This window comes from Ctenocephalides felis, unplaced genomic scaffold, assembly GCF_003426905.1.
Source record: "Ctenocephalides felis isolate EL2017-DRISC unplaced genomic scaffold, ASM342690v1 CF-g0.4_SCAFFOLD_03571, whole genome shotgun sequence".
Lineage (NCBI taxonomy): Eukaryota > Metazoa > Arthropoda > Insecta > Siphonaptera > Pulicidae > Ctenocephalides > Ctenocephalides felis.
Genome location: NW_020539725.1, coordinates 56,920,426 through 56,932,505, shown reverse-complemented (window position 1 = coordinate 56,932,505; position 12,080 = coordinate 56,920,426). Strand labels below are relative to the sequence as shown.

At 29.5% G+C, this 12,080-nt stretch overlaps 1 protein-coding gene across 1 annotated transcript; it reads left to right on the top strand.

Moving 5' to 3' along the window:
* Positions 1-6,548: 6,548 nt before the first annotated feature.
* Positions 6,549-11,772, top strand: LOC113386351 (F-box only protein 28-like). The gene is made up of 3 exons (XM_026624136.1): positions 6,549-6,827; positions 9,924-10,211; positions 11,575-11,772. Exons 2-3 carry the CDS (start codon positions 9,942-9,944, stop codon positions 11,770-11,772), a joined length of 468 nt encoding a protein of 155 aa, XP_026479921.1. The 5' UTR covers positions 6,549-6,827; positions 9,924-9,941.
* Positions 11,773-12,080: the final 308 nt, after the last annotated feature.

Sequence of the window (12,080 nt, the reverse complement as noted above, 5' to 3'; positions counted from 1 at the left end):
ACATTTTCCTTGCATCTGTGTCTCATATTTTATTTTAAACTAGTTTATAAACAATTTAAAAATAGTTAATATTAGTGCAAATGTTTTGATAAATTTAAAAATATAAATATTAATTTAAACGAAGTAAATATGAGATACTTTGGGTAAGCGTCGATTTATTAAAGCCTTACATGGTAATATATTTTTCATAATTCATATTTTTGATAATTTAAATATATTTATGATTTAACTTTGAAAAATGAAATATTTAGTTCTATACTATTATAAATTGAGTAGGCATATTGAGTTATGCCTATTTTTTTATTTAATTCGAACAAATGACGGTAACTTCGATGTGCCAAAAGCCTGTATGTAACAGAAACAAAATTCGTTCACAAATTCAGTATTTTTCTTAATAAAATAATATTTAAAGTGACTTATAAATCTAATAAATATTTAACTTAATTAAACTTAAAGAATAATAGCGGTTTTGCTTTTATTTATAATTGAAAAAATGGGTGATATCGGCATGAACGAGCAAGAAGATGAAAAGCAGGTAAAATAATAATTATTAATTAATTTATTTAATTCTCTTGTTTTGTTTAAAATGTATTAGTATCAGTATTGGGTAAATTTTATTAAAAATAAGTATAATAAAAATATGTAACTGTGATAAAAACGCAAATTTTTGTAAAAAACTTGTTAATGCCATTTTGTTAATTTATATAATAATGATATGCACGCTATATTTTTTTATTAATTAGAATATATATTGATTTTGTGTAATTTTATTCTATTTCAGCAAAAAGCTGTGCATATTCCCTTCTCAGGAGGCGATCATCCCCAACCCTCAACATCAAAAGATACAACAGTAGCTCTGAGAAATTTGGTGCTTTCTGAGAAATCAGAAGAATTTTCTTTCACGACCGAAAATGAAAACAACCAGATAACAAAAATATGTCAATTGGAGGGGACTGATACAAGTAAGATAATTAATTTGAATTCAGATGGAGGTGAATGTGATCACAGCACCCATCCGAATCGTCTGAATATGGAATATATTAGCAATTGCACTGATTTGAGGGAACTCGCCTGCATAGAATTGATTCTGAGGCAGAGGGAGGCTGATACGATGCCCGATCTTATAGAACGAGCGAATGAAAGGTCAGTATCATCAAATAAAATAACTAACTAGCTGTAAGTGGAATTCTGTCTTAAGGCAATTAGGGCATCGTGCCTTAAGGCAAATTGCTGGAACTTCCCGTACCAAAAATTATTATTTTTTTAAAAACGATTAACATTTTTGAAAAAAATTTACTTCGAAAAAATAAGATTTTTGACAAACAATTAGACAAAAAATTACTTTTTTAAAAAAAAAATTTTTTTTTTAATTTTTTTTTTTTTTGAAAAAAAATGTTTTCTTTATTTTGACATATTTTCTAGAGATAAACTTTTTTCAAAGCAATCGTACTACTTTAACTGCATAAAGACGAAATATCAAACCGCGTAAGCGCCGCGTCGACGTTTAACGCGTAAACATTGGTACGGAACCCATAGGAATGTAAACCAAAATTATACTTATTGTTAAAATCTCTATAAAATATCTGATAATTTGATGTGCATATGTCTAATGATCATTTTTGACCGCCAAATGGCATTTTTTTTTACTTTTTTCATTAGATCTCCGAAACCGCTAGACCTGCCTTTATGAAAATTTGACCGGTTCTTCACCTTGTCAATACAAGTAAAATGTTTTTTGAATTATTAAAATCGGGCGCTCCGTTCTTTTAAAAACTGAGTTACCATTTTTGGCACTTTTTGCCCCGTATCTTCGGAACGGCTGGACCTGACTTCGCCAAAAACTAATCAGCACGTCTCCTTATCAATACGAATCGAATGTTTTTTGAATTATTCAAATCGGTTGATCGGTGTTCCCGAAATCGTCGACGAAAATTTGTATCCGCACATACATACACACACGCACACACACACACACACACACACACACACACACATACAACCATTTTTTCTAAGGTATGCCAAAATATTCAGAAACCTTTGAAACGTCGAGAAATGCAAAAATTTTCATTTTCGATTTTTTTGCGATTACTATAACTTGCCCTACGGGAAGTTAATAAATCAAAAATCTAATAATTGCTGGAACTTTCGTATCGAAAATTATATTATTAAAAAAAAACTTCGCAAAACATTGAAAAATTAGATTTTTGAGAAATTTTGAAATTTTTGAAAACAATTGACTTTTCTGAAATATTTGATTTTTTTTGTATTTATTTATTTGTTTTGACAAGCAATCGTGCTGCATAGCTGATTTGGAGTGGAAATATCAAAGCGCGTAAGCGCTGCGTAGTCATTTAACGTGTAAACATTGGTGCGGAACCCATATGTACACGAAGTTGCATTTCTTATCATAATCTTTATAAAATATCTGATAATACGATGTACATATGTCTAATATTCATTTTTGACCAATGGCATTATTTTTTACATTTTTTATTGGATCTCCGGAAACGCTGGGCCTGCCTTTACGAAAATTTAAACAGTTCTTTGTTTAGTCAATTCAAATAAAACATTTTTTGAATTATTTAAATTGGACGCTCTGTTATATCAAAAACTGACATAACATTTTTCGCACTTTTTGTCCCGTATCTCCGAAACGGCTAGTCCTGCCTTTGCCAAAAACTAATCAGCACATCTCCTTATCAGTAGGAATCGAATGTTTTTTGAATTATTCAAATTGATTGATCCGTGTGCGCGAAATCGTCGACGAAAATTTGTATCCGCACACACACATACATCAATTTTTTCTAAGATATCCAAAATGTTCAGAAGACTTTGAAACGTAAAATGAAAAATTGTATTTTTTATTTTTGCGATTACTATAACTTACCCTACGGAAAGTTAATAATTGACCACTTACTGAATTCACTTTTTTATTACAGAATGGACGAATTGAAGAATGTTAAAAACATTGAGATGGATCAAGAAGAACTAAAAATAAAGCTACAAGAAGCTTTTGTAAAAGATGTAGAACAGGTTTAGAAACATAATTTTATCTTAAATTCCAACATCTTAAAAAGTTTCATTAGAAATTTAAGGTGTTTATTTTCAGGAAATTTCATTTTTTAGAAAGGAAACAAGTCGCAAAAGTAAAGAAATATTGAATAATATAGAAAAAGCACAAAACTTTGATGAATATGATGAATGTAAGTCATTTTTATAATTAATTAATATTAACTTATTAATCAGTTGTATTTAAGTTGTAATTTCAATTGTACAAAGAGAAGTAACTTACTATGCTTACTAGTAATCTCTATTCTATTTCAAATAGTTAACAAAAATAATTAAACAAATATTTCATTCTTTAAATTATGTAGGACGAAAATATTAAATATTTTATTATCTGCAATTTTCAAATTTCTGATTTATAAGAGCGACTATTTCTTTTTCAGAAGAACTTTTCTATGAATGTTCTTTTATAATTTTCTTTAGACTTTCTTTAGAATTTAGAATAACATTAGACTTTATTTATTTTTTGTTTATATTTTTTGCTTTTAGTGGCAGATATCATCAGAGTCAGATACTCAGACGAAATGAAGTCAAAAATTAATAATTTCATAAAGCAAGTCAAAGAAAAGCAAAAGCTAAAAAATCAAATCCCAGAACCAAAAACGCCAAATGCTGAAGATACTGCTCAAACTACTCAGACTGAGCCAGAGTAATAAATTAACTAAAATATAAGGAAAATTATTAATCATTGCTTATATAATAAATAACGAATAAATAATAGTAGAGTAAATAAATTATCGATTAAATATCGTTTGTTGGGCTATTTTAATTGTTCAATAAATTTACCTTGGTTTATTTTGTTACAAGATTTTCAGCTCGTGCTCATGATAATTTTAATTAGTATGAGTAGTATTTGAATTTTAATTTTTTGGTTATTCTAGAATATTTAAAAATAATAAATAATAACCATATAAGGTTTACTACTACGAATAGGTTTTTTCAAATATTTTATGCTAGAGTTTGTTATAAATTATTATTTTTAAATTATTTATTTTTAGTATATTTATGTATATTTAAATTTTCGAAACATTATTAGTTATTCTAAAATATTTAAAAAAATGGTCCTCATTGGTAATAATTAAAATATCTGAAATTAAACAATATAAGGTATTAGCAAAATTTCAAATATTTTGTGCTAGAGCTTATACTATAAATTGTTTTCTTAAATTATTTGTTTTTTAACTTCCCGTAGGGTAAGTAATAATCGCAAAAAATCGAAAATGAAAATTTTTATATATCTTTACGTTTCAGAGGTTTCTGAGTATTTTGGCATACCTTAGAAAAAATGGATGTGTGTGTGTGTGTGTATGTGCGTAGTATGTATGTGTGTGCGGATACAAAATTTGTCGACGATTTCGGGAACACAGATGAAGCAATTTGAATAATTTAAAAAACATTCGATCCGTATTGATAAGGAGGCGTGCTGATTAGTTTTTGGCGGAGGTAGGTCTAGCCGTTCCGAAGATATGGGGCAAAAAGTGCCAAAAACGGTAACTCAGTTTTTAAGAGAACGGAGCGTCCGATTTTAATAATTCAAAAAACATTTTACTTGTATTGACAAAATAAAGAACTGATTGGGGAGGCCGGTCTAGCGGTTTCGGAGATCTAGTGATAAAAGTACAAAAAATGCCATTTTGAGGTCAAAAATGATCATTAGACATACGCACATCAAATTATCAGATATTTTATGGAGATTTTAATAATGTGAATCAATTTTGTTTACATTTCTATGGATTTTCGTAACGTCGTTTGCTTGTTAGACGGGAGAGCGGCGCTTAAGGTGCGTCCACACCTAACGAACGAACACGAACGAACATAAAAGAACGTACCAGAACGAACGGCAACAGCATAGTGTGGACGCCACGACGATCACGAACGAACATAAACAAACATGGCGAGCAATGTTCCGCAACTTGTCGGTACATCAAAGGGAATTGTTCGTTCATGTTGAACTCGTATGTGCAGTGTGGACGTCTCAACGAACGCAAACGAACATTTTTGTTTAATAATTTTAATAATTTAATAATTTTTTTAATAATTTAATAATATGTTAATAATTTAATAATATTTACTTTTAATTATTGTGTACAGTTTGAAAATTTTAATAATTTACTTTTAATTATTGTGTACAGTTTGAAATTTTGAATAAATTATGGAATGGTCAATGACGTAATTTTATCATTCATAAATGAAATAGAAAAGTTTCCTATAATATGGGAGACTAAAGACCCTTTTTACAAAATTATTAGAAAAAAAAACGATGCTTGGAAAAGTGTAGGCAAAACGTTTGGGATGTCAGAAGCTGCAGTAAAGAAGAAATTGCAGTATTTACAAGTAAATATTAAACTTGTTATCATACATAGACATTCAACATATATGTTGAGGATGAGAGTATGAAAATTGATATAGTTATATTGAGTATAAGCCTGGAATGTTCATCTTGCTCCGAATATGAATGCTGAGGAAAGAAAACGACTCAAAATATAAATATTAAATACAAAAACTGAGTGAAATTAATTGAATAATTTATTTACAGTATATTTACAAAATATACACGAACAAAAATCACACAAAAACCAGTGAAAATGCCGTATGATTAAAGCTTACATCCATATCAATAATAAAACTGACGTTTCACGGAACATCTACGAACAACGAAAATACAAGCGCTCACTGCTTTAAGCGCTTGTTCAAGTTCGTTTGGAAATTTTCGCGTTCGTTCGTGTTCCTGTTCGTTCTTCTTTGAATTTTCTTGTTCGACATGTTCGTTCGTGTTCGTTCGTTAGGTGTGGACGCACCTACGCGATTCGATATAGCGTTTCTATGCAGCTAAAGCATATTTCAAACCAAAAAAAACATTTTTTTCCAAAACAGTAATTTTTTTCCAAACAGTAATTTTTTACAAAAATTTGAAATTTTTTATAATGTAATTTTTTCAAAGTTTAAAACACATTTCATTTTTTTTAAAAAAAATTAATTTTAGTACTGGAAGTTCCAGCAATTTGCCTTAAAGCACGATACCATGCACCACTAGTTTAAATATTTGAAATTCAAGAATAAGGGTGCCAATTCCTTTAACATGACTTCAACGTTCTATGCAAATATTTTTGCTAGAATTTGTATAATAGACCTTTTTTTATAATGGCTTTTATATAATAAAATAGTAAGTGTATAAATTATTTATTCTTAGGATCATAGATAAGGAAGAAGCTTAGGATATCTAAACCGCGGTTTATTCTTGTATCAAATGTGAATTATATTTGGGTATTTAGTTAAAAATTAACAAGTAAATCCATTATGTATGTATATAATACTTTAACATTTGTCATAAATGTAATATATACAATACTCGATCATAATGTTTTCAATTTGATTGTTATTTAAATTAGTAGTCGCTAGTTATTCGTATCTCGCGCTCAATCGAATCGCTTTGGCTTCGAGCTAGCAGCGGGCGGCGGCGGCCATTCCGGATTGTTTGGTTGTGTACTCCACTGTCGACTCTCCACTCCAGACCACAGACCTTTTGACAAGATTGCGCCTTTCATTCTATCGAGGTCTCGTTCTAGCGCTGCCAAACGGAGAAGCTTCACAAAACACTTCTCTTCAATTCATCAAATAATACATATTTAAGTCAACATATTTATTATATTTTATGTTCAGTGCAAGTAAATAACATCAAATGTTCTAATTAACGTTCCAAAAGTGTTTCACATCCATTAAATAAGCCTGAAGAAACTAGTAAAAATTGCTCCCGATCGGTGGTAAGCCATTTTAGATTTTCATCAATCGTGGCATTGTTATATTTTTAATAATTTTCTTGTTTATTCTGTACTTTTAATTTGTGTTAGGTTAATATTATCTAAGAATAATATGTCTAGATTGATGTTTCAATGACCCTGAACATTGTGTACCAGAATAAATTTCTAATTGAATAGAATGCTTCTATAGATTACTGTGGAAATCGTTTTTGTATTCTTTTTTTCAAGTTTTGTATGCACTCCAATTTGTCTTGCTCATGATATGAAATTGCAAGTTTATGAAAATAGAGTACTTAACATTTTTATTTCTTGTATTTACTTACACACACATATTTATGTATATATTTTTTATTTAATTATCTGAACTAAAAGCCTCATTTTTTGTCATTCAACTTTTAGTTATTTCATTCTACATTTGGGGGTTAGAATATCCTCTTCTTCGGAAACTTTGTAACTGAATCTTGCTTCATCAAAAATTGTAATTGAAAATATATCAAGCCATAATTGTTTATCTTAGTGAGAATGCACTAGTACTCAAGTATAATTTAGACAATTAAGATAATAATTATAATTATAGCTATTCATTGAATATATTCGATGGAATGTTGTTGGTAGACACCTAGTTTATCTCACTTCTCGGACTTCTGTAATATTCATCACATATATTAACTCTTTTTCAATGTTCCTTCTGGCGAAAGTTTATAACTAAATCTTTTTTCAAATCACTTATCAAGTGTTGAAGTGCACTTCACCAAAAATTATATTGGAAAATATATCAAGCCATAATTGTTCACCTTAGTGAGTATGTACTAATTATATATAATATATAATTATAGCTATCCTTATATTCGATGAAATATTGTTGATAGACAAGTTATATTTGCATTATGTTTACGCTGTATTATGGTCACCTAATTTTTTTCTCACGTCTCGGGCTTCTGTAATATTCATCACATAACTCCTTTAATTCAAATTTTCCTTCTTGCCAAGTTTGTAACTAAATCTTTCTTTAATGTTGAAGAGCACATTCACCAAAAAATTATATTAAAAAATGTATCATGCCATAAATGTTTACCTTAGTGAGTACTAATAAATACTCAAGTATTATTTATTCATTTATTTTATTAAATAGCCCAGAGAATAGTTCCAAGATGACTTAAAAATACAATTATAATCAGATATAATACAAAATAGTAAAATACATAATGTATGTTATGTGTAACATAACAATTTTATACAAAATTGAATAAAAAAATACTGAAACATATTCGAAAAGAAATATACAGATTGAGTTGAGCAGGTAGATTATTTCATTAAGTGTTGTGGACATTAGCAAAATAGGCAAGTTTAAGGCATTAGATTTAGGAATAGGATAATTGAAATATATTTTTTTTGTTCATGAAGATAATCTAGGAATTTTAAAGGATAGATGGTTAAAAATTTGTGGAAAATCTATAACATTATTACAATTTTTATATAGCAAGAGATGATATGCTGAATTCATGAAGTAATATGTTTTGGTCGAAGTATTACTTTAGTTCATAAAATTAATTTTATGAATAATAATAGCTATCCACACATATTCAATGAAATATTGTTGAAAGACAAATTTTGTTTAGATTAAATTACTGTCACCTATTTCTCAACTTCTGGAATATTCATCACTAATAAACACCTCTCTTAATTCCAATTCAAATATGTTATGTCAATTTTTAATTTTATTAATTTCCCGTAGAGTAAGTTTCTTTACGTTTTAGAGGTTTCTGAACATTTTGATACACCTTAGAAAAAATGGATGTGTGTGTGCGCGTGTGCGGATACAAATTTTCGTATTCGATTTCGGGAACACGGTTCAACCGATTTCAATTATTCAAAAAACATTCGATTGCTGTTGATAAGGAGACGTGCTGATTAGTTTTTGGCAAAGGCAGGTCCAGTCGTTTTGGAGATACGGGGCAAAAAGTGCCAAAAACGGTAAGTTTTTGGCACAGTTTTTAAGAGAACGGAGCGTCCGATTTTAATAATTTAAAAAAACATTTTACTTGTATTAAGATAAAGAACTGATTGAATTTTTGGGAAGGCAGGTCTAGCGGTTTCGGAGATCTAGTAAAAAAGGAAAAAGAAATTCTATTCGAGGTCAAAATGATCATTAGACACATAAAATTATCAGATATTTTATAGAGATTTTAACAATAAGTATAAATTTTGTGTACCTTCATATAGGGTTCCGTACCAATGTTCAATCTCAAAATTTATTTTTTTGGAGTAAAACTTTTTCAGAAATTGTTAATCTTTTAAAAAAAAGTTGGTACGGGAAATTCTAGCAATTTGCTTTAAGGCACGATGTCATGTGCGTGCCACACTAGTTTTTTATTTAATTTCCTGAAAATATTCTCATCCATTTCATTCTACTTCTCTGGAACCACGAAACTCAAATTTTGTTTAAATCACACATTCTTTAAAAATCAATTTTTACATTGACTAAAAATTATAATTAAAAATTTGTTCTGCATAGATATTTACATTTGTGAATAATATAATTTGTGATAAATATGTATGGGTGTATGTATGTATTTTTGCAATACTATGTTTTTGTTTGTTTTCAGTTGTGTCAGTTACCAATACATTTTTTACATAATGATAATACATTTTATAATTATAATACATTTTGACTTTACTTGAAATTAACAGTTGCTTTAATAATGTAGCTTTTTGAACATAAATTTTGGAGCGTTTAAAGAACTAATATAATTGATAAGCTGCGTGAGGTGCTTTTATTTTCAATTGGTATTTCATTAGCTATGAAAATACAATAAAGGTATATTCAGGGTTTGCTAGTGGTTTAAAGTTTAAATTACAAAAGTTTCTATGTATTACTTACAGACTCAATAAGTACTTTGCTAAATCTATATGCATTTGCTAGGTACCTTCTTGTAGAATTATTCAAGACATGCCTAATGAATTGTTTGACTCTAAAAATCATTTAAATACAATATTTATGATTTTGTTAGGAATTAATTTGACCTGTAATTCAAGTTTGTATCTTGGCCTTTCACAAATTCTAATTGGTTCATAAAGCATATATATTTATAATTTCAGCAATCAGCTTTCACAAAAATGGTCTCCACAAGGCAGATGACAAATGTAGGGGGCTCCAGTCCAAGTTCGGATGAAGCTGAAACCGGGACCAGACCCCCGCGACATAATTCTGTTATAACAATTGTTTCAAGTTCTTTGATACAAAATTCTGCAGCAGGTCCCTCTAATGCAATTTCTACAGTGTCAGCACCTCCTCCTCGAACAATTAATTTGCTTGATTTGCCACAGGAGGTTATTGAGAAAATTCTTTCCTATGTTGGATATAAGAAAGTTTCTCAAATGCGTATGGTAAGCAAATTTTTTATATTTTAATATTTATATTAATATTCTATGATTTCTTGTTCATATGAATTTCGGAATTAGTGATATATTTTTATAATAGAATTTATTAAAGTAAGCAGCTTTTTTGTGCAGGATTTATTTAATGAATTATATATTTTATAAAAAAGATATACTTTAAATATGACATCGGTTTGTCATTGTAATTAGCATTTAGGACTTGAACCTTTATTAAGTAATTTCTTATTAATAAACTCTATAATATTATTCCTTCACACAGTGGTTTATGTTAAACAGCGCCTAAAGAAATATTGCTTTCACATTTTCACTCATCATGTAATAATTGTTTGAAGAACTTTATGTAATAAATTAACATACATTCATTGACTGCTTTTACTTTTTCGCTGACGATACAATCTTATTTTTTGAGTAGCTGTAATATCTGTCTTGTCTATAAAAATATTTTCCATTTCAAAAACTTCAAAGATTCATAGAAACTATGAATAATATAGAAATAATGTCAATAAACTTATGTTTAGTACAAGGCACAAATGTTTAATTTGTTTTATTATTTTCAAGGAACAGGGTAAAACATTCTTCTGATTCAGGCATTTTTCATTAAGTCAAGATTTGTACTAGGATGTAACCTTAAAATGTTTATTTATCTCTATGCCGATTTCCTTGTTAATATTGGTACGCATACAACGTATGGTCTCTAATCACGTAAAGGTGCGTCCACACCTGAACGGCGACAGCATAGTGTGGCGCCACGACGATCACGAACGAACATAAACAAACATGGCGAGCAATGTTCCGCAACTTGTCGGTACATCAAAGGGAATTGTTCGTTCATGTTTGAACTCGTATGTGCAGTGTGGACGCTACCACGAATGTAGACAAACATTTTTCTTTTTTGGTGTTAAAATGTGCATTAATGCATTAATTTATGTTGTATTTATTATAAGATATTGCTGTTATTGACAAATTTTGTAAATTTGATGACTTTAAATAATTTTTTCTTTCCTTCCCGCCACTTTAAATAATAAATCTGACGTTCTCACGTACATCCTCGAACAAAAGATTAAAACCCTCACTGCTTTGAGGCGTTTGTTTGGAATTTTCGCGTTCGTTCGTGTTCTTGTTCGTTCTATTTTGTATTTTCTTGTTCGACATGTTCGTTCGTGTTCGTTCGTTAGGTGTGGATGCACCTTAACACGACGACTAATCACAATTGACCCTTATAGAAATGATTTCATCGAGAGCGAATGACGTACAGTACGGGCGTAACGCTATTTCCGTTGCATTTGTACAGATTTACACCCTAGCCGCGCCTAAAGAAGTTTTACTTAAAACATATTTTATTTTTATCCAGGTGTGCCGTCAGATGAACACGACATGCTCCGCAATCTTGAACTCTACATTTTCTCGTCTTCAAACTCAAATGCTTGTTAGATTCCAATCAATCAAATCTAAAATGCCACGCAGAGAATCTGCAAGGCGCAATCATCCTCTCGCTTGTGAAAGCGATATCATTGAAACGCTTCATATGCGATTGACATTGCTTCAATGACTTTGGTAAACATAGAACGTAGACATTGCTGCTTCTTTCCAGGAGAGGTGAGGATTTTTTAATACAGTTTTATGTATGTTCTACAATTTTGACTGCTATTAAAACATAAATGGTATATATGTTACGGTAAATGTGCATATTTCGGTGAATGTGCACATTTACCGGCTCATTTGGCGAATGTGAGTTCAACTCGCGCATGTGCGGGTGAAATACTAATTCATATAGTAATAATCATATTTATATTTATATTATATTTTTATTATTTATTTTAGACATATGCATATTAATATCCATTATTTATTATTCAT

Bases quoted from the DNA above. Each gene is read 5' to 3' on its own strand.
- LOC113386351 (XM_026624136.1), top strand. From the start codon at position 9,942: ATGGTCTCCACAAGGCAGATGACAAATGTAGGGGGCTCCAGTCCAAGT. The intron at 10,212-11,574 runs GTAAGCAAATTT...ATTTTTATCCAG, and splicing joins AAGTTTCTCAAATGCGTATG to GTGTGCCGTCAGATGAACAC.